The 23,954-nt window shown below is 41.9% G+C and overlaps 1 protein-coding gene across 1 annotated transcript in view; it reads left to right on the forward strand.

Annotated features, from left to right (window-relative positions):
* Nucleotides 1-5,774: 5,774 nt before the first annotated feature.
* Nucleotides 5,775-23,954, forward strand: part of LOC124282869 (tetraspanin-33-like) — a 33,946-nt gene continuing 15,766 nt past the window's right edge. Inside the window, exon 1 of the mRNA XM_046718904.1 lies at nt 5,775-6,126. Within this exon, the coding sequence (XP_046574860.1) occupies nt 6,019-6,126 (108 nt within the window). The 5' untranslated portion in view covers nt 5,775-6,018. The remainder of the gene's footprint in view (nt 6,127-23,954) is intronic.

Raw genomic sequence — 23,954 nt, forward strand, 5'->3', positions numbered from 1 at the left:
GCAAATCAAGAAACACTGACAACTGCTGACTTCTTTAGCTGACAGTGCGGAAAACATGCTGAGTCAGCTATTCCTACCCGTAAGGGCATCTTGCATCAGGGGAGGGAGGGTAGCCTTGTGGTAAAAGCGTCCACATGTCACGCCAAAGACCCGGGTTCGATTCCCCACATGGGTATAATGTGTAACGCCCATTTCGGGAGTTCCCCGCCGTGATATTGCTGGAATATCGCTAAAAGCGGCGTAAAACCATACTCACTCACTCACTCGTCTTGCATCACTAACGGCAAATCAGTACTCTTGAAAACTGGATCTGACAAAAACATTAGGCATGTCATCAAAACGTTACAAGGCAGCACACGTGATCCCCTAGCCTAGCCAAGCTGGACTGAATGCTAAGCCCATGGATGTAATTCCATCCTTTAAAGAGGCAAGTCTAGATAGGCGGACAGTACAAGAACGCCAGTCTGTTGTTTATATTTTTCAGAAATGTTCATTTGAGCTATTAATTGTAACTTAGAGACTTGTGCAAGTCTAGTATCCCCCTATCGCATAAATCACCTGTGTCTGTTTCACCGGTTCGGTCTACAGCCGAGTTAGTACTTAGCTACCGCTGTTTATGATGTATACCCACTCAGACACAATCAACTGACTCCAAGCCGAGCAGTCCTTGCTGTGTCCTTAATGTCGACTGCCGGGTAGCCTAGTGGTTAAAGCGTTCGCTTGCCACGCCGAAGACCCGGGTTCGATTCCCCACATGGGTACAATGTGTGGAGCCCATTCGTGGTCATATTGCTGGAATATTGCTAAAAGCAGAGAATAACTAAAAACTCTACCTCACTAATACCGACTCTCGGGCAGGGTAATATTAAAAAACACATTTTAACATCTTTTGGTAATATGCTTCTGGGATATGAACCACCGGCCATGCACTCCCCAGGCAAACACTCAATCCACTAGACCAAGGAGGCGGTAAATCTAGGCATGTAGTGAAACATTTAGGCATTTGAAACATTCTACTTCTTACATTATTACGGCAATGGGCGAGAAAAGCAGAGTGCATGAGCGTGAGCCATACTTGTGGTCGTAGTCTAATTTTGTAACAATCGTGTACATGGGGGATTGTGTGACGATTTATATCGAGTTACAACGACTTATGTACACATTCAAGAACATGCGTCTGAGGCTTATCTGCGAAGTAAAAGGCTTCCCTCGAGTCTCCGCGTGACAAATATGTACCAAATGGTACACTCCTTCCAATATATATACACGTTTTTGTCCAGTATTTCGTTCTTGTATTTGAAAACATGAAAAATACTTGAAATGTATCATAACATGTACTTCAGTGTCCTATTTATTCCACGTGAAAGCACCAAAGCGTTGATTGAACGTGGTCTATTAAAAAATAGTTAATGATTGATATAGGTTTAATTGACATTGTGTACAGATCCAGCTTGAGGGCACACAACCCACTGCCGCAAATGTATATTCACAATTAGTAACTGTTCGGTATACCACCCTGTAAGGTATATAAGTACCAGTAAGGTAGATAACCACAGAGGGTTCCTGTGAGGTTGATAATCACAGCGGGTACCTGTGAAGGAGATAATCACAGCGATTATCTGTGAGGTAGATAATCACAGCAATTGCCTATGAGGTAGATAGTCACAGCGGGTTGCTGTGAGGAAGATAATCACAACAGGTACCGATGTTGTAGATAATCATAGCGATTACCTGCGAGGGAGATAATCACAGCGGGCACCCGTGACGTAGATAATCACAGCGAGATTATGTGAGGTAGATAATAACAGCAGGTACCGGTGAAGTAGATAATAATATTGAGTACATGTACAGTATATCATCACAGGGAGTACCTGTGAGGTAGATAATCATTTTGAAGTAGATAATCACATACCTTGAGTACATGTACAGTATATCATCACAGGGAGTATCTGTGAGGTAGATAATCATATTGAGTATATGTACAGTATATCATCACAGTGGGCACCTGTGAAGTAGATAATCATATTAAGTACATGTACAGTATATCATCACAGGGAGTACCTGTGAGGTAGATAATCATGTTGAGTACATGTACAGTATATCATCACAGGGGAGTACCTGTGAGGTAGATAATCATATTGAGTACATGTGCAGAATATCATCACAGGGAGTACCTGTGAGGTAGATAATCATACTGAGTACATGTACAGTATATCATCACAGGGAGTACCTGTGAGGTAGATAATCATGTTGAGTACATGTACAGTATATCATCACAGGGAGCACCTGTGAGGTAGATAATCATATTGAGTACATGTACAGTATATCATCACAGGGAGTACCTGTGAGGTAGATAATCATGTTGAGTACATGTACAGTATATCATCACAGGGGGCACCTGTGAGGTAGATAATCATGTTGAGTACATGTACAGTATATCATCACAGGGGGCACCTGTGAGGTAGATAATCATATTGAGTATATGTACAGTATATCATCACAGTGGGCACCTGTGAGGTAGATAATCATGTTGAGTACATGTACAGTATATCATCACAGGGAGTACCTGTGAGGTAGATAATCATGTTGAGTACATGTACAGTATATCATCACAGGGAGTACCTGTGAGGTAGATAATCATGTTGAGTACATGTACAGTATATCATCACAGGGGCACCTGTGGGGTAGATAATCATATTGAGTACATGTACAGTATATCATCACAGGGGTACCTGTGAGGTAGATAATCATGTTGAGTACATGTACAGTATATCATCACAGGGGGCACCTGTGAGGTAGATAATCATGTTGAGTACATGTACAGTATATCATCACAGGGAGTACCTGTGAGGTAGATAATCATGTTGAGTATATGTACAGTATATCATCACAGGGAGTACCTGTGAGGTAGATAATCATATTGAGTACATGTACAGTATATCATCACAGGGGGCACCTGTGAGGTAGATAATCATATTGAGTACATGTACAGTATATCATCACAGGGGCACCTGTGAGGTAGATAATCATATTGAGTACATGTACAGTATATCATCACAGGGGGCACCTGTGAGGTAGATAATCATATTGAGTACATGTACAGTATATCATCACAGGGAGTACTCGGAGGTAGATAATCATGTTGAGTATATGTACAGTATATCATCACAGGGAGTACCTGTGAAATATATAATTATAGTGTGTGACTGTGAAGTATATCATATCTGTTTGGCGCATCATCACAAGTACCTGTTGGGTAGATAATGACGAGTACCTGTTGGGTACATAATGACGAGTACCTGTTGGGTAGATAATGACGAGTACCTGTTGGGTAGATAATGACGAGTACCTGTTCAGTACATCGTCCCAATAAGTACAAGATGAGTATACAATTTCAAAGTAAGTTTGAGGTCCGTCATGCTGACCCTGAAACAAATATATCCAATAACGCCCATGCAAGTGTACAATAGGAAGCTTGTGTCGTCGCAGTTTCAGATGAAGCGAGTGTCTTTCGATTATATTTTATTATGATCATTAAACATTTTTAATGTATTTTCATTTAATAGACTTGCTGTTTGTCTGCTTAAATAACCGACATTTTGCCATGACCTTTTCAATACCATATTTTAACGGCTTCACCTGACATTTGTTCACCGCCCGCCCCGATGCCACAGAGAGGCTCTGATTAAAATATGCAAACGACCCATGCAAGTCTATAATAGTTTTGCTTTTTTCTTCAAACAAAGAGATGTTGCTGCTGGCTCTTTTCGATTACATATTAAAAGATTATTTTAAAAATGAACTTTTTAAACACCTTAATTTTTAAAACTTAGTTTGGTCTATTTCCCCTGTATTCGCAATTTCGAATTAATAAAAAAGCTCAACAAATAAAAAATCAACGTGGATACAAAGTAACAGGGGATACACCCGAGTATCGCCATGCGTCATACTCAATCCAAGTCGCTGGAACATCGTCAACCAAACTAAATATAACAGCCTGCGCCAGTGACAGAATGTAGGACGCTGATAAGAGGTAACTTACAAACACCGCCATGTAGATTTATACCAAGCCCAGTGTAATTAATCTCCACTGTGCATGACGATGGAGACAATAGACGGCAAGCGTGTTCCGTGTTTTCTAATTACAGGTGAAAAGTTAATCACAGGTGCGACTGTGCGCGCTCACAGACAGAATGACATAAGGTGACACTGGCGAAACGGACCTGGGTCACATGACCGATGTCACTCCCCCCAGACTTGCTAACAGTCTCCTTAGTGCCTGTATAGTGTTCTAATGCTATTTCGCCTTTTCATCCGTTGCTTTAAATTTACGCCCGAGTGAGGGGTGTTCCACGCTATTCTGAAATATAGTTAAGCCACTAACGACAAACTCGAGTGGGTAGGGATTGAGGATTTATATTAATGATTTATAAGAATAAGTTTAATCCAATGTTAAATGTTTCAGTTATACGATCTTCGGTTGGTAGTATGGAGAGGCGGCAAATCTGGCTCATCATTAGTAGGTGGATGAGATTTTGGTTTAAAACCGCTTTTAACAGCATTTCATTTAGGCCACATTTGGAAGAAGTGTGTGCCTCAGGCGTTGGCTACTTTGTTGAAATTCATAAGCATGTGGTGCGGACGATCCTAGAAACGCAAATGGGATGAAACGGGATTCGAACCCTCAAGTGTATCCAAACTGAAGCAACTCTACACAGCGTGTTGTTGTGCGTTAGGCGAGTTGGCCGTGGGGCAATGGGTCGTTCCAGGGTTGGAATATGTTACGAAAAGGAACTTTCAGCTGAAAGAGTCTTAACCAGTTGTCACATCCTACACACGCAAGGGGCGCAACTCTTCACAATGATTTTCACCGTATAATTGTGAATACAGTCAGACCTGGTATCTCGAACTGAGCGGAAATTCGTGATACCGACTTCAAGGACAGACAGGCGTACAAAGCAAGAAACAGTATTGCATATCCATAGCATAACCATTACAAAACCATTGCACTATGTGAGATGCTTCTAAAATGTGTTAGGATGTCAACTTCGAGATAAATGTAAATAGAGTCCATGTAAAGTTAATTCAAAGTTTGGACGGAGTTAAAGGTTCGAGAAAGAGTTAGACATTTTACTTCGAATTGAAGATAAGCGGTCAAATATAAATGTATTTATGTGAATTGAAGATACCTCGACCGGAGACATATTTTCGAATTATCAGTACATTTGAGATATCGTATCTCGAAAAAGCGGGGCCAGACTTTAAACACATATTTGAAAATTTGGATTGATGTAGTTGAATGGGTTGAAATAAAATGAAAGATCTACACGGAAGCTATATTTTGTAAACAAAACAGAGTGTATAATACCAGGCTACATCACAGCGGATGTATAATTGTATTTAGATTCAAAACATGCCGATATGGTAAGAGAAGTCATGTAAAAATCAAAATTAGAACGATTTCTTTTTAAAGAGAAATTCGTACAACACTATTAATACGAGAGTTTATTTTGTAATTAACGCTATGCATCCACACGCGGCACTTCAAAGGAATGTAACACGGACATGTCCACTGTTCCCACGCTTGCAATGGCGCGTAAATATAGCTGTCAACCCTACGTCACAAACTGACTGTCAACACAGCGTCACAAGCTGACTGAAGCTGTCAGGAGTTGTACTAATGTAGACAGAAACAACACCGTGAATCATAAAGCCCGTGGCAAGTCTACTCGCAAGTCACAGCGACCTCTGACCCTTAGCCTGTGACCTGTTATCAGCGAGAGTCTCTTATCACCTGTCGGCAGTTCAGATCGACAGACAGACCAAGGAAGGATACCATCAGGGTGCTCTGTTGTGTTACAAGCTATATACAACACCCTGGATCTCATACAGTCGATGTGGATTAACGTATGAGTGAAATATACATGATATTTACATGAGTGCTATATACACGGATACCACATATTGATAGAACATTGACAGTTGTATATATCACCCCGGATAACTACCGATATCGACATGGTTCTACAAGGAGTCATAGAGCGGGGTCGACGAAGGAGGAGGGATCGAAGTGCCGTTCCGTTTATCACAAAATATATTCTGTTTTTCTGGAACTTTGCCTGCGAGGTATGTACTTTTTAAATATTTGAAATCTACATGTAATTAATGAATGACACTTACCCTGTCAGTACGTGTTACATAACAATTCACGTTTTACATTCGTTACATGTAACATTTGCCTGGTAATGTTCGGTACGCATATCACTGTAGTCGGGGTTCATAATAAGTGTAAGGACAGAGGTCGCCCACGTTGTAGGATGTTGACAACTGGAGAGATGACGTAGACTGCTGTCGTTGACAGGATTTATACAGATAAGCAGGGGTGATGTAATTGGGGATTACTATTGTCATCGTTATTATTAATCAAATACGCACAGAGGGGAAATATCATGTCCATTACACAGAGTTTTATCAGTAACATTTTAATCGAGTTTAGGCTAGGACAAAATGGTATTGACGACAAGTTCAAGTACACTACCGGACAAAGGAAGGTATACATTTGAACAATGCATATGACCAGAATATTGTGAATATCATCGAAACGTCACCTTGTCTCAGGATAACAATGCTTCGCTTTCGTCTGTGTCTAAATGCACGGGGTTTTGTAACGCAGAGACTAGCACTACGGCATGTATTGACCCTGCAGGGCTCTTAGCGTAGAATAATAGGATCCTTGTATATTGTGGTGACACCCCAGGTGTGTGACAATATAGACCTATTATTGGTGCTAATTTTTGCGACTCAAATCCTGCGTCAGTGTGTATCGACAATGGGAACCAGGGCCTGAGGGGTAGTATTAGTTCTGGGGAGCATCAGTCTAAATGACACAGGTACGTCAGATGTATCGACAACGGGCACCTGGTCCTGAAGCTTTGTTTATTGTTCAACTCCGGACTCCAGCTATATGGGACGTTTGCAAATCATCAAGTCTGGACCAGACAATCTAGTGATCAGGAGTATGAGCATCGATCTACGCAATTGCGATGACATGTGTCAACCAAGTCAGCGAGGTCTCCATTTGTTTATAACACCAGACTAATGAGAGGCTTCTACGATGCGTTATCTCATCCTACCGCCGGGTGCTCATACTATCAACCACGGCTGTCATACTATCAACCACGAGTGAACAAGTCCGACGATGGTTGTTAGTAACGTGTTGTAGCTTGTGGTGCCTGGTATAATACAACATTCACTCACTCATAATAAGAGATCATATTAGAAGTCATGATGCGGAGGAGAGGTGGCCTAGTGGTTACATTGTTCGCTCGTCACCCCGAAGGTTCGGGTTCGTTTCCCCACACGGGTACAATGTGAGTCCGATTTATCGTAACCGAGGACGTGATATTGTTTGAAAGCGTAAACACACTAACTCACTAGCGGTTAAACAATTATATAGGTTTCATTTAACACAACTGTCAACTTTGCCATCACGTTATTCCTGCACTGTTCCCTCAACTCCCATCGCACGACATTGAGTCAAACCATCTATTATCCCTTTAGTTAATGAATGTCGCCAAAATGTTTTTTAAACAAAATGATTTTTAAACATTTCTAAATCAGATTGTACGCACGCACGCACCCTGCATAAAATTGGAAAAATAGTTTTACCGTTAATCATAATAAATGCTAGATATTGATAAAGCGGAAGAAATATCCGTTCAGGAGGAAATTCGTTATCACGCGTCGTATCTTGAGGTAAACATTCCATGTTCCGTGTTCGTAATGAAATAAACAATACTGTCACCTGGTCCTTTATTATGTCAATTTCACAGCTGGCTGAATGAAAAGGTTTGACACCTGTTCCCAGTGAGCGAGTCCAGTTCAGCCCATGCAGTTTCCAGTGACAAATTCTCACCGAGACTGCACAATGCCTATGTATAATGCCAGTTCATGCATTTTATTGATTCAAACAAAAATCGATTGTGTGACAAATAGACAGGTCTGTTCGGACATACGGTGTCTAATTATGTTATACTTAGGATGTCTGAGTGTGAAAAGCTAGCGGCGGCTATTTTTCTAGAAATGACAAATACCTTTAAATACCAAGTGAGTGATTGTGGTTTTTGCCGCTTTAGCAACATTCCAGCAATATCACTGTGGGGAACACCAGAAATAGGCTTGACACATTGTACCATTGTGGGGAATCGAACCTGGGTTTCGGCGTGACGAGCAAACGCTTTAACCACTAGGCTACCCTACCGCTCCTGTAGGTAAAAGGATATCAGTGCGAAGGCTGTATATCTTCAACACGATATAGAGAATCTCACCCAAGTGTCTTCTGATATCAATTATATCAACACGAGTTGATAAAGTTAGAAATATCCGAGGCTTGCCGAGGATATTTTAACTTTTATCAGCGAGTGTTGATATATTTGATATCAGAAGACACGAGGGTGAGATTCTATTTATCATCCAAAATCACCCTTCATTAGTTTTCAATGAAAAATGTACATCTCTCAACACAGTACTGCCATTAGGCTTGCAGTGAAGCGATGTCATAGCATTGTGACGTCATCAACTTCATGACGTCATAGCATTGTCAGGGCATTGTACAAAATATACTGTCAAAGCGATATCTCCTAGGATATATCGTTTGATCTCACACAAGCAATATCTCCAGTGGAACACAGTTTTTGGATGATAAAGTGCGATCATCAATGACTATGCAGGGGAAGGAAGGGCGCATTTCCTCATGATACTATGGTGGTGTTGATATTTTCACACTATCGATTTGTTTTACACCGAAAGAGTTGAAACGTTTTTCATGTATACATTGTGATAATGTATTCATATTATGAAAAATAAGTTCATTACCTGTAGTAGATGAATATTGGTTCGTCGTTTGAATAGCAAGAAGATCGGCGGGTAGCCTTAGTGGTTAAAGCGTCACGCCGAAGACCCGGGTCGAGTCCCTACATGGGTACAATGTGTGAAGCCCATTTTTGGTGTCCCCGTCGCGATATTTGCTGGAATATTGCTAAAAACGGCGTAAAACTACATTCATCTATTGAATAACAAGACGATGACAACCAGACAATACTGAACTCTAAACGCCTCATCACTCAAAGGGATAATATGACGCAATTGTCCCGTACCGCTCTTGTTTCCAGGGCGACTGGTACATGGGAGATTCTCATCCCGCCTCGTCATAGGTCACAGTGAACTACCACCCCTTCTTGGCATGTGGAGAAGTCAGAAGGATAATGAGTTCACTGATCTGAAAGATTTAGTGAGCATGTTCGTTCGTGCGAAATATGCTCGCTTCTTTCGTAGACACCCGGTGTCATTGCTGGGATCTGTTTCAAGCCTGCATCATGGCGTTATCCTAAAACATCATCCGTGATGAGTCAGGGATTTACAGGGACATCACGCCACTGTGAACTGCATCGGGACAGGACGACTTCACATGCATTGTCATACACTCGGTGTTTTCAATATTTGCTTTATCATTTATCGCTTGTTATTATATGGACTAGTGAGAGGACACATATGGATTGTCTCACGACTCTGCCCCAGAGCACCGAGGTGTCACGTCAGTCTCAGAGATTCCGATGAACACCTGGTGTTTTATATGTCTGTCATCGAGGTGTTTGTTGTGTAACGCCACAACCAACAACGTTCTAGTAATATGATGGCGGACTAAAAAAATTAATCGAGTCTGAACCAGCCAATCCAATGATTTTGTTAGCATTGACTCACTCCACCACGATACGCTGACACTTCGCAGAGCCTGACCGCCCTGTCTATAAAGTCGACTGTATCAAATCCATATAAACCCTGTGGCCAGAGTAACATCCCAAACAGCACCTGACATAACACTATTTCTGAAAACAAGACCGTCAGAACGTTCTATATTTTCTATTGAACACCCGGTGTCATGTGGTCTGTGTGTATCCTGTCAGTATCGCATGATCATCATCAAACCCTGTCGGCAGTGTCATACACCTTCCACTAAACCGTTCCGAGGAACAAACTTAACAACCGGTGTTATGTGACCTGTGTCTCCTTTTTCATGTTAGCATGTCTCGACCGTTATCGCAAGACATGATTCACTCCTAGGCATTCTCGTTATCAGGGCGTCGGGTCGCCAGTACCGTCGGTCAGCGTGTGGCATTGACTCACTCACATTCAGTGTCATGACTCACAGATACACACCCTAAATGAAGTCAGGTTCTTCAGCATAATCTCACACGTACGGCGCAAAACGCTGCTCACACTATCGACCACTAGCTTGTCTGGCGCAAAAACGCGTGCTGACAAACCACAATCTGGAGGTTACAATGCTGAAAGTACATGTAAAATATAACAGGACACATACTAAAGTGTGAGTGAGTGAGTATGGTTTTACATCGCTTTAGGCAATATTCCAGCAATATCACGGCGGGGGACACCAGGGATGGGCTTCACACATTGTACCCATGTGGGGAATCGAACTCGGGTCTTGGACGCTTTAACCACAAGGCTACCCCACCGCCACCTTACTAAAGGCACATGGGGCGGTGGGGTACCCGGCACAGCTCTGGACGTTCGCCCGTTGGAACAATTCTTTGGGGACCTTATTCTATTACCTACATATATAGACCCGTGAAGATCCGGGTTAGAATATTGGCCTTCAGTAACCCATGCTTGTCGTAAGAGGCGACTAACAGGATCGGGTGGTCAGGCTCACTGACTTGGTTGACACATGTCATCGGTCCCCAATTGCGCATTTCGATGCTCATGTTGTTGATCACTGGATTGTCTGGTCCAGACTCCATTATTTACAGACCGCCGCCATATAGCTGGAATATTGTTGAGTGCGGCGTAAAACTAAACTCACTCACTCACTCACCTACATATACACCTTAGTCAGTAGTGGGGTAGTGGGACTGACCATTCTGCGTAGCTACTTCTGATCCTAAATAGTTTATCAAACACAACGGGCGACTTTGACAGTTTTAGTTATGGTCAATATGCATTGAATAATTTAATATAATAACATATAGGGCCACGACGGCATTCAATGATGTTGTTAATGTGATAGTCATGTAAACAAGTGAAACTAGTTAATCCTGTTCCGGTTTGGTTTCCTTCAAACGCTGTACATGGTGACTTGTGTGACCGCTGAGGAGGTCACAAGGTCCATTCTCGCTGCCCCGCGTCATGGCAACACTGGACTATTGCTAACACTGTGAAACCATAATCATTTAATGAAGTGAGTGAGTTTTATTTTACGTTGCTTTTAACAAATATTTTGTCACCAGAAAACATTGTACCCCTGTGTGGAATCGAACCCGGGTCTTCGGCGTGACGAGCGAACGCTTTAACCACTAGGCCCAACAACCTCACCGCTTCCATTTAATGAAGACAACAGATGAAAAATTTACATACTTTACAATGCAATTTCTTATCATTATAAATAGAATAATTAGTCGAAAACAGAATCCTAAATGTTTACATTCGTCCTGATGGTACTGGAATAATGCTAAAAGCGGCGTAAACTCACTCACTCAGTACAATCGTCCCGGTCACATTAACCGTAACCGTGAGTGAGTGAGTTTAGTTTTACGTCGCTTTTAGCAATATTCCAGTACCATCAGGACGAATGTAAACATTTAGGATTCTGTTTTCGACTAATTATTCTATTTATAATGATAAGAAATTGCATTGTAAAGTATGTAAATTTTTACTTAAGGATATTGAAAGACATATTTACCACTGAATCATTCATTGCCAGAAGAAATAATAATGTTGAAAGCTTTTTAGTCAAATGGTTTCCTCTCATCCCTGAATTTAACCCTGAATGACTATTAAACAAAGAACATATCACTAACATTGATATTCAATGCACTTAGTGTACTGTATCGCTATTGAGTCCACTAGCTAGTATGTGCACACATTCCTCTATATGCTTGAACTCATCATGTTTTTTGTACTCATCACATTGGGAACAATAAAAAAAAAATGAAAAAAAAAAAAAAAAAATATTCCAGCAATATCACGGCGGGGCACACCAGAAATGGGCGTCACACATTGTACCCATGTGGGGAATCGAACCTGGGTCTTCGGCGTAACGAGCGAACGCGTTAACCACTATGCTACCCCACCGAAAGAAATGTAGACTTAGATTCATGTGACAGTGACACTAATCTGACAAGTTTTTTAAGCCGACAATAACCAGCAAAGTTTGATCATCAGAGATACATGATAGGATATGTATGGTGATGTGCTTGTTGAGGATCTTGTTGAGTGTGGTAGAGGAGTGTTGATTACCAGTCGATGTACCACTACATCACTGTGCACGCACGTTGACCTATATGTGGGATTATGTCGGACTAGGAAGGGATTAGCTGCTATATCTGGCGCGCCGGGTTTACTAGTCTGCATCCGTGGGTCACTTTGAACTAACGCCTTCTGACTTCACTGATGGGATGACACATTTTTCAAATTGTCAACGTCTAGTGAATATCGGCATCTAGTAATATAATTTCTGTCACTGTCGAAGTCAATAATGTAATATATAAAGAGAGAAAACAGATTTTCACTATATTGCATCATGGCACTGATGAAGCGTTGAGATTACAATGATCGATGATAATGCAGTTGATCAATGGATTGTCTGGTCCAGACTCGATTATTTACAGAACGCCGCCATGTAGCTGGAACATTGCTGAGTGATCGTTAAACAACAAACAATATCTTAACCAGAACGGTATACTGATGAGGGCCCTGACAAAAGTCATTTTGACCGCAAGGTTTTCTTCTTGCTCGAGGGGTCAGTGGGGTAGCCTAATGGTTAAAGCGTCCGCTCGTCACGCTGAAGACCCGGGTTCGATTCCCCACATGGGTACACTGTGTGAAGCCCATTTCTGGTGTCCCCGCCGTGATATTGCTTGAATATTGCTAAAAGCGGCGTAAAACCATACTCACTTACTCTTGCTCGAGATTTTACATTTCAACCAAAGCACTGGAGTGGTGGTTAACCTACCGGTACACGACCAAACAACGTCAATGGAGAAATGTCTCGGCATCATATAGAGTAACTTAGTATTTGAATATATTTAATGGCGAACAAATAATTACTTATAAATTGAAAAAGGAGCCCAGTGAGATGGGAGATTCATAATCTGAGGAAATCTTTCTTCATTTAGGGCTTTAGCATGGTAGAAAGGGCTGGTCGGTGAGGGAAACAATACAGTTCAGGGACTCTGAGATTACATTTTATGCAGCTACACATTCAGATGACGGACACTTCCTCACAAACAGGAAGTACATTCCTCTCAGTTATCGTCATATTTATTCCAAACTAACACTTGATTTAGAATATCAGGGACATATACAAGTCACTTAGAAGTATTTGCAACAGATGACGATTTTACATAGGTTGCTCAAATGCATTTGTTTGAATGGCTGAATCGAGTGTGACAAGAATTCTTTTTTGGTTTGTTGAAAACACTGAGTTTGGTTTTACGCCTGCATTCATTCTTTACATCAACGTGGTATGCGTCTTTCTGAAAGGAAGTCTACACACGTTTGGCGGTGTCTGTGAAACAAAAAACCCGATAAGTTTTAGATTGTGATGTATTTGATATGGTTATCATAATTGTGATCTGGACCCCGCTCCTCAAAGCAATCGTAGCGCTACGACAGTCGTAAGTCTATGTTAAAGTATGGGATACGACAGTCGTAAGTCTATGTTAAAGTATGGGATACGACAGTCGTAAGTCGTTAAAAGTATGGGATACGACAGTCGTAAGTCTATGTTAAAGTTTGGGATACGTAGCAGCGTACGACAGTCGTAAGTCACGACATGTATGTTAAAGCATGGGGATACGACAATCGTAGTCAAAGCAAAGTACATACGACAGTCGTAAGTCTATGTTAAAGTATGGCATACGACTGTCGTACGTCTATGTTAAAGTATGGGATACGACAGTCGTAAGTCTATGTTAAAGTATGGGATACGACAGTCGTAAGTCGAAACTATGGGATACGACAGTCGTAAGTCTATGTTAAAGTATGGTTATCATAATTGTGATACGACAGTCGTACCTCAAAGCAATCGTAGCGCTACGACAGTCGTACGTCAATGTTAAAGTATGGGAGTTACGACAGTCGTACGTCTATGTTAAAGTATGGGATACGACAGTCGTAAGTGTATGTTAAAGCATGGGAGTTACGACTGTCGTACGTCTATGTTAAAGTATGGGATACGACAGTCGTAAGTCTATGTTAAAGTATGGGATACGACAGTCGTAAGTCTATGTTAAAGTACGGGATACGACAGTCGTAAGTCTATGTTAAAGCATGGGAATTACGACTGTCGTAGCACTATGATCGCTATGAACAACGGGGCCCTGGACCGTAACAGGTTGCAGTGTTTAATCGGCCGTTCAGAGTTCTGAGTTCTGAGTTCCTAGTGAAGTTTTGATAACATTTGTATTATGACCAGTTCAATTTAAATGCATGCCTGGCAATCATGTTGCCTCACTCGACCTATTCTGTTATCTATAGAACTATTATCGAGTTTGATATACAGATGCATGGGGACCACACCTGGCTTCAAATCGCGCGTTGCTATGTGCAAATGTGACAGTCACGTAAACAAGTGAAACTAGTGGATCCTTTTCGGCATTGTTTCCTTCTAATGTTGTACCTACCAAGCTAACACACTAAACTATTACGATAATAATGTTCAAAGCGACATAAAACAAGATCCGTTCACTCGCTCTCAATACATCTTGGTGCTCTGCCTAACTTATATAATGTCTTCCCCTCGTCTCATAGAAACCACGAATCTATACCTGTTATTAATGACTGTGAAGTAATTTCACCTGTAACCTCCTAGTCTGTGCTCCATAAAAGTGGGTAATGCATTACGCACATGCATACAATGAATGTTGTTTCCTCTGTAAATAGACCAGGCTTGTGTTTAAGTGACGATGCGCGCCGTCGTTTAGAAGAGGTGGCGAGCTATCTAACTTCTAGGCGGGGTGAGTCGATTTTAACCCCGTCAGCTGACGGGACTCTTTGAGAGGCACACGCCAGGTAAATAGCCCCCGGTCCAGGTGTAGTTCACGTTGACATACTAGGGAGGGATCAGGTAGAGTGTCGTTCACGTCAGCGTGACATTCGATCAGTGTATATAAGACATTTAAAGGCCAATCTGTTTTGGCAGCTGCACTGTAGATATACGTCGAGGTAAATCTGAACGAGTGTTGGGTCAGCGTTTCTGAGTTATGGAATGAATGAATGTTGTCATTCGCCGCATTGGAATAATCGTGACAAAGAGCCATTTAGAGCCTGATAAATTTCAAGTATTATGAGTAAATGGTTTAAAGCAGCTTTGTTTTCAAGGAGGAAGACCTATGGTGATGTGGGTCTTTGTGGCGACGCATCGCATCGCATGTGTTCTATAACTATGTGGGGGGCGGTGGGGTAGCCTAATGGTTAAAGCGTTGGCTCGTCACGCCGAAGACCCGGGTTCGAATCCCCACATGGGTACAATGTGTGAAGCCCATTTCTGGTGTCCCCCGCCGTGATATTGCTGGAATATTGCTAAAAGCGGCGTAAAACCAAATTCAGTCAGTATAACTATTTGGGCGGTAGGGTAGCCAAGTGGTTAAACAGTTCGCACGTCACGCCAAAGGCCCGTTTATGATTCTCCACATACATTTAATGTGTCCTGAGCCGTGGTATTGCTAAAAGCGGCTTAAAACCCAACTCACTCACTCTGTAACTTTGGGATTACTTAGCTATCTGGGCCTCTGGCTCCTAATCGATTCGTCACGTTCATGTAGCAGTTAAACCTATCTGTCATATGATATCATTTTTGTAATGTCAACATAAATCTTGCCATAATAACCGTTTTTTGGTACAAAGATATGTATTGATAAATCACATTATTTCATTCCAATTTTTATCATTGTTGTTAGTTTCTCAGATTTGATTTTAAAATACTAAGAGAGATATTATTCAAACAATTCCCCTAAAATAATATAGAGAATGTGACTAGGAAACTCTTTACCTTATAAGGTGTATGTGTCCTGCAGCAATAATTTATCTCCTCATAAAACGTATTTCACATATATTTTATGATGATGTCATTTTCGAACAGTTATAGCAATACACATCATCAGCTTTCAATGAGCCGACAGGTGGCGCTCGTTGCTCGCTGGGTGATATCTTGGGGTCGTCGGCATGCCGTCAGCCCGTGTGAACTTGGGACATAATGACCAATAAAAAGGGCGGCTTTTTGACAGTAAAAAAGTGTCTGATGACACTTGTGTCGTATATACATCATCAGGTCGTGTCAATATCGGAAGGGTTTTGCTCAGACCAAAACAGGAGAATTCTCGTCTACTGACTTATGTAAAATGTTAATGGTAAAAACATACGTAAGATGTTGGATGTAAATAATAATGACATTTGACAGACAGCGATGACGATGCTTTATTGCGGGTGTAAATGGCAACTTGATACTTTAGTTTGTTCGTGAGTTGTGAAGTATTGGGTTACATGTTGTTTATCTATGTTAAACAGGATAATTCTTTTCTAACACTGACACAACATGACCACCCCACCTCACCCCACAACCCACGGTTGTTGTGTGTTGCTCAGAAGTGAGTGTGTGAGTGAGTTTTACGCCGCTTTTAACAATTTTCTAGCATTATAACGGCGGGGAATACCAGAAATGGGCTTTACACACTGTATCCATGTGGGGAAACAGTTTCAGAGACTAATCTCAGACTATGCGTGTAAATGTTCCATTACACAGAAATAGATTAAAATATATCAAGCGCAGAAGTTGCCTATAGATAATATGCAGTTGTAAGATAGGCTATTGTATTGCCTCATAAGGAAGCTATTAAGCAGACTCGTGGTCCGATCGTATTGCTGTAACACAATCATTATCACTCGCGATATATATATATGTATCGTGGATGTTGGTAAACAAACGGCTCTATGACGTCATTTAGTAAGACTGAGCCAGCTATTGATGAGTAATTAACACCGACAAGGGGATCAGTTTCTACTTCAATTGCCCTGGTCACAATTTCCTTCACAGCTCTATGGTATCAATAACAGCCTGTCCGAGATAACAAGGGTATTGTTTACCCACTGTGTTTCAACGGTGATCTGTGATTGACATGTGCCAGCTGTCAGTGGTCGTATGAGCGGGAATTCCCCGGGGGTCAGGGAACTATACCTTGCAGGGGGTGGGGGTGGGGGTGGGTGTAGACTAACAACTAGTCTCTGAAATGAACATATTTTACAGAAAAAAACAGTTCACAGTTACAGTTAAACAAAAAGATAAAATATAAGGAAAAGGAGCCCTTGAGGCTTTCTTCATAAACTGTGGAAACCTGCCACATATTCTAGACTTGCATGGGCTTTCTCGGATATATTTGTTTCAGGGTCTGTATGACAGACTAGGGAGGGCGTGGGTGAGTCATTCCTCATCAATAAATGTGCGATTTCTCAATACGTGACTTCTTCTGTTTGACAGAGGCTGACCGATTGCACCTCCGTTAAGAGAGGCACAATCCATCGTCTCTGTAAAATATATTAGTGATTCTGCTCATGGTCGGATCCAGGATTTTTGAAAGGGGGATGTTCAGGGGGTTCGAACCCCCTGAACCCCCCATTGGCTCCGCCAACGCAAAACAAATCTTCAATGTGGCCTTAGGTCATTTCAAAGGGGGGGTCGAACCCCCCACCCCCACCCCCTCTCTGGATCCGCCAATGCTGCTGTATGTTTTGACGTAGCTGACGTTTTCACTTCCTGGTTTCAACAGTAGTTCCCCCTTCATCTTTCTGTAGGGCAATATCTAGCTACTCCCACCTTCTGTTTAACACTGTCTGAATACTTCCATGTTCTGCTGGACATTATCTGAATGCTTCCAGCTTATGTTGGTCATTGTCTAAACGCGTCCATCATCAGTTTGACACTGTGTCAACACTTCTGCTGGATGTTGTCTGCCTCTGCTGGATGTTGTTGGTCTGCCACCTCGTTCTCTTGGACACTGTCTGAATGCTTCCAGCTTATGTTGGTCATTGTCTAAACGCGTCCATCATCAGTTTGACACTGTGTCAACACTACTGCTGGATGTTGTCTGCCTCTGCTGGATGTTGTTGGTCTGCCACCTCGTTCTCTTGGACACTGTCTGAATACTTCCATGTTCTGCTGGACACTGTCTGAATGCTTCCAGCTTATGTTGGTCATTGTCTAAACGCGTCCATCATCAGTTTGACACTGTGTCAACACTACTGCTGGATGTTGTCTGCCTCTGCTGGATGTTGTTGGTCTGCCACCTCGTTCTCTTGGACACTGTCTGAATGCTTCCATGTTCTGCTGGACACTGTCTGAATGCTTCCAGCTTATGTTGGTCATTGTCTAAACGCGTCCATCATCAGTTGGACACTGTGTCTTCTGCACACTGCTGGACACTGTGTTAACACTTCTGCTGGATGTTGTTGGTCTTCCACCTCGTTCTGCTGGACACTGTCTGAATGCTTCCTTCTGTTTGACAACGCTGAATGTTTCCGCCATTGCTTTTGGCAGTGGGTTGATGCTTGTTTTGATTTATATAATGTGTTTGTGAACGTTTCAACATTCTTACTCTTCCAGCAGTTGACCTTCCACCTCCTGCAATAAAATGAACTGATTCGATCTTTTGTTTAGCAGTAACAAGCTACTTTGATGTCCACCTTCCGTTGGACAATAGCTGCCCGCTTCAACCTTCCGTTTAATCGTAGCTGAAAATGTCAACCTTCTGCTTGATGGCGACGGCATCGACAACAATTTGACATCGGCATACTGTACAACTGTAGTACAGTCCTTGTGTGTTTAGTTACATTAATATTGTTCCTGATGGGTTTTCATGACAAGCCATGTTACATCCTGGTTCACCTGGTTACATACCTGTAACACGCAGGCGACTGAAAGCAGATAACATTTCCATATCCACATATCGGTGGGACGTCATATAGGGTAGCCGCATCATACCTGGGCAATTTAAAGGGCTTGAGTAAACTAGAATTCTGCAGTTACCAGGAAAACTGACATGGGATTTGTGGGAACATTTCTAACAAACACGTATGTCTATTGTGGCACGGTTCATTTATATAACGTATTTCTGAATGACACGCCCTCATCAAAAGGAAATAAAATGACCAAACCCTTCCCAATTGTAATGTTTGGATTGAAGCACGGACTCAGTCTAACGCACGGAGAAGAACAGGATTGTTACGTGACTAGGAATGTGAATCACGGCCACGTGTATGATGTGGGAATGTCTTCTACTGAATGTCGGTTTGAACACCAGGATGTAAACATTGAAATCACATGACACTGCTCGCTCCGCAGTGGGTTTAAAGATAAAAAGGTCACTGGTGACCCAGTCGTCTAAGGCACCGTAAGTGGCTGTGTAGAGTTGCGTCCCTTGGGCACACCAGGCACCTGTGATCGGAGGTTCGAATCCCGGTTCGTTCCCCCGTGTTTCTAGGTTTTTCAGCTCATAGCCGTGCTCGACGGTTTAACTTTAAAAGTGCCAGGATCTGCATTACTTGGGGCATTACTGCATTATCTTCCTCCGACATATAGAAGACACGCCCAGATATAACTGAAGACTGGGAGATGACCCAACACAATGTATTAATGAACAGCTCTGTCGTTTGATTTAGGGGTGATCTCACTGTCATGGTGCTTATATGTATACATGTTATTTAGGTGCTTGTTTGGTTGGTTGTTTAACGCCGCGCCCAGCATTATTCAAGCTATATGTCGGCTTCTGTAAAACATCGAGCCGATAAAATCTAGTGATCCCGTCAGTCGCCTCTTACGTCAAGCGTGGTTTGCTGAAAACCAGCTCTGACACGGTTTTCAGGTTTTGGTGTTTGAAATATGAATGCATAAAAAATTATCGACTGAGAGTGTTCTGACAATATATGCCTGTACGTTGAACTATGACGTTTGTGTTGTAACTGTGTATCAATACAGATTTCAAGCTGACTGTCCTCACAACAATAGGCTAACTGTACCTGAAATTCGAAAGGCAATTGTTATTACGAAAACCCAACAAAACAAACAAAAATGAAAATAGGAAACAAAAGGAAAAAGCAATTGAACGGGTAATAACATTTTTCTTTGGAATAGTTACAAATAGCAGATGATGTCATCGCCAGAGAATGGCCAGTCTCGATAGTCCAACAGATTTCACATGACGCAGCTTACAAAGAAGGGTTAAATTACATGAACATTACCGATGACACCGGGTGCCTTAACCCATGTCGTAAGAGGCGATAAACGAGATTGGGTGGTCAGGCTCGCTGACTTGGTTGGCACATGTCATCGTATCCCAACTGCGTAGATCGATGCTCAAGCTGTTGATCACTGGATTGTCTGGACCAGACTCGATTATTTATAGACCTGCGCCACATAGCTGGAATATTTCTGAGTGCGGCGTTAAACAACAAACCAAGCAACCCGGTGATGCCTAAAGGAATACGTATACATAAAACACAGTTACGTATCCGCAGTTCAATAGTACACCACTTTGCAACCATAGCAAATTTGTTAGGAAAGTGTTACGATTAGTAATGGGTCATATAAATAGAAGTAGGGTTGCTTTAATGTTATCATACATCGCCCATGCCTTTGATCTGTTGTACATAACGCCATGAACTGTCGATCTGTAACTATCGTGACCATCTGTCACAAAGTCGGCCTCATTAATAACAACTTTAGGGTGACATCACATCACTGATTACTAACCTTGTCAACTCTGAAGTATTACTTCGTACGGAATGATGACCACTTCGTGACCTCTGTAGATGACCACATGTCCGCTGTTACGTATCGACATGTTGATTAATATATTGGCCTTGACAGACTGGTCATGTACTTGACCATGTTGATGACTCCGTTTCGCTGTAAGCGTCAACGTGTGCTATGTTTCCCACGGATGTACACGTGTAACGCAATAGATAGCGTACTGACCTGTCATTCGGGTTCTATTCCCGACAGTCTGAACTCCTCATCACTATCATCTTACCGCTGCTATCTTCTGTCTCAGGAACTGTTCTTAGTATCAAACTTCAGTTAACACCGACATCGAAACATTGAGAACATATGTAAAATCTTCCATGAGGTTTGGAGGTTTTATTTTATTTCTGTGGGACATTTCATTCTACAGTTCTTCCCTATTCTATATACAGTCGTGCCCCGTTTATCCGAACACCATATGACAAACAAACGAACATAATTTCTTGAAATTGTTCGGACAGACAAAAAACGAATTTTCGGATATGGAAAAAGAAGACAAACAAACGAACATAAGACCGAGGAAATGGAAAAAGACAGACAAACAAACGAACATAATAAACCGAGGACCCTATGGAAAAAGACAGAGAAACAAACGAACATAATAAGCCTCAGACGTATTCTTTATTGATCAACAAATAACAAATACTGTAAACGTATTATATTTCGCGCAGGTTTTATTTCCGCGCTTTTCGCGCAAAACATTTTAGCGCGAAAATTAATACACCGCGAATAAACCTGTCATTCATTCAGTCTAGCCACGCTCGCCCCTGAGTTGTTACCATAACACATCAAGTTTGAAGACAGAAATCTACGGGAATCTTAAAATGACGACTGATAGTAGCATAAAGAATAATACTTAACTGTCGCTGTAATGGATTTCCCAAAACATAATTAAATAATGAGCCAAATCCCATCGCCGAATTAGCGAAAACAGCAATGTGTGTTGTGGCCGCCATGGAAATTGGTCACATGACAGATGGTTTGATACAAAACAGATTACCATGAAACGACTCGGAAAGATATATATTTGTGCGGCACAAGCCACACCTACTGCAAGTGTTCTCACTCGCCACCTGGTTGCAATGTAAAGTTTCTGCTTAGGTCATATATCTTTAAAACACATAGAGAAAAAAAACATACACCCCCAAAAACAACAACAGAAACATGTGATTTTCAGCCTGCCCACCTATGTACACAATCCCCAAATCTTCCACTATTCGTGTTCATGACGTCAGTCACTGGTTTGGTCAAGGCTAATTGGTTATGCCACCTTGATATCGCTGAGGCGCTACTAATGAACTCGTTAAACAACAAATAACAATTAACAAAGTCAGAAAACTACGTATATTACGAACATTGTTATAGCGACCAGATGTAACAAACTTTGTGGACGTGGGCACTTACTACGCTTGCACATCTTTTTGTCGAGATACGTATAACGAACGACGGTTATACCGAACTAAACTTGGTAATGCCTTTCGTTAAAACCGTAGCTTGCAGTACTTCTTATTTTCCTTCCTGGTTCAGTCAACTACGGTTATACCGAACTACACTTGGTAATGCCTTTCGTTAAAACCGTAGCTTGCAGTACTTCTTATTTTCCTTCCTGGTTCAGTCAACTACGGTTATACCAAACTACACTTGGTAATGCCTTTCGTTAAAACCGTAGCTTGCAGTACTTCTTATTTGCCTTCCTGGTTCAGCCAACATTACGGAACATACCTACAATAATGCATAGACCGACGCAATGCCTAACTCACAATGTGAATTGCAAACATATGCCAGGTGCTTTGTACGTGGGGATTAAAAATATTGGAAACTTCCTTGTGTTGTTATTAGTTTCTGTAACTCTGAATATTCATAGCGGGACGTGAAACGGTGGGACATTGATCCCACTTTTATCGATTAACATTGGCCGTAACTAATATCCCGGTCGACTACGCCCAAGATAATGGCGTTCTCGTGTAATATAATTACTTTAACAAATCATTCGATATAGTTTATGGAAATTAGTATTTACTAAGGTCCAATGTCCTAATTCTGTGACACACGTTTTGGAGCGAATTTGCTTGTAGCAGTGAAACATTAGTACATAGTTACTAGACATAGTTCGTAATTAAAGTCTGTAAGGTGAGATGCGCTCCATAATACATGTAGATATATTATTCGAGGGAGACCTTTCTGCCGTTTCTTCTCGATGGTCAATGACTGATGGGGAAGGTTTGGGTGAGGTGAGGTGAAATTGGGTTTAACGTCGTGCTTGAGAATATTTCGCTCATATGACGACGTGCATGCGTGTGTATGTGTATGTGCGGCTGCTTGTACTAGCCCAGACTTAAGCTGGTTTTTTTGTGCTAGCCGACTGAGATACCATGCCGCAGTGAAGCATGAATACCCCACTCAGACACATTATACTGACTCCGAGCCGACCAGTCCTTGTACCCATTAATGCCGAGCGCCAGGCAGGGACCAACAAGTACCACATTTTAACGTCTTTTGGTATGACGCGGCCGGGGATCGAACCCGGGACCTTCCGCTCTCCGGGCGGACGCTCTAACCACTACACCACGGAGGCGGCCTGGGAAGGTTGGGTCCACAGTACATGTTTGTGTTGGATCTGTGCGTTAGTTGATACCATACGCTCGGTCTTTTCTGGAGTGTTACTCTGAAATGTTTATTTACATCTCCCCTGTGTACAAAAAACATATCCATAGACTGACTGACTGACTGAGTTTGGTTTTACGCCGCTTTTAGCAATATTCCAGCAACATCACGGCGGGGGACACCAGAAATGGGCTTCACACATTGTGCCCATGTGGGGATTCGAACCCGGGTCTTCGGCGTGACGAGCCAACGCTTTAACCACTAGGCTACCCTACCGCCCCTCATATCCATAGAACATCATACACAATACAAAGGTTAAAACAAAAGTACACAACCAATCGCGATCTATGAGAGACGATGGAAGACAAGTATAATGATTCATAATATTATATATACATATATTAAGGTATAAGGTATATAGAAAACGTAACTGTATAAAAGCTCCCTCCGTTTGGCTAAAATAGAGTGACAGGTGCTGGCGGTA

Source organism: Haliotis rubra, unplaced genomic scaffold, assembly GCF_003918875.1.
Source record: "Haliotis rubra isolate DU_JTF1 unplaced genomic scaffold, ASM391887v1 Scf305, whole genome shotgun sequence".
NCBI classification, from domain to species: Eukaryota; Metazoa; Mollusca; class Gastropoda; order Lepetellida; family Haliotidae; genus Haliotis; species Haliotis rubra.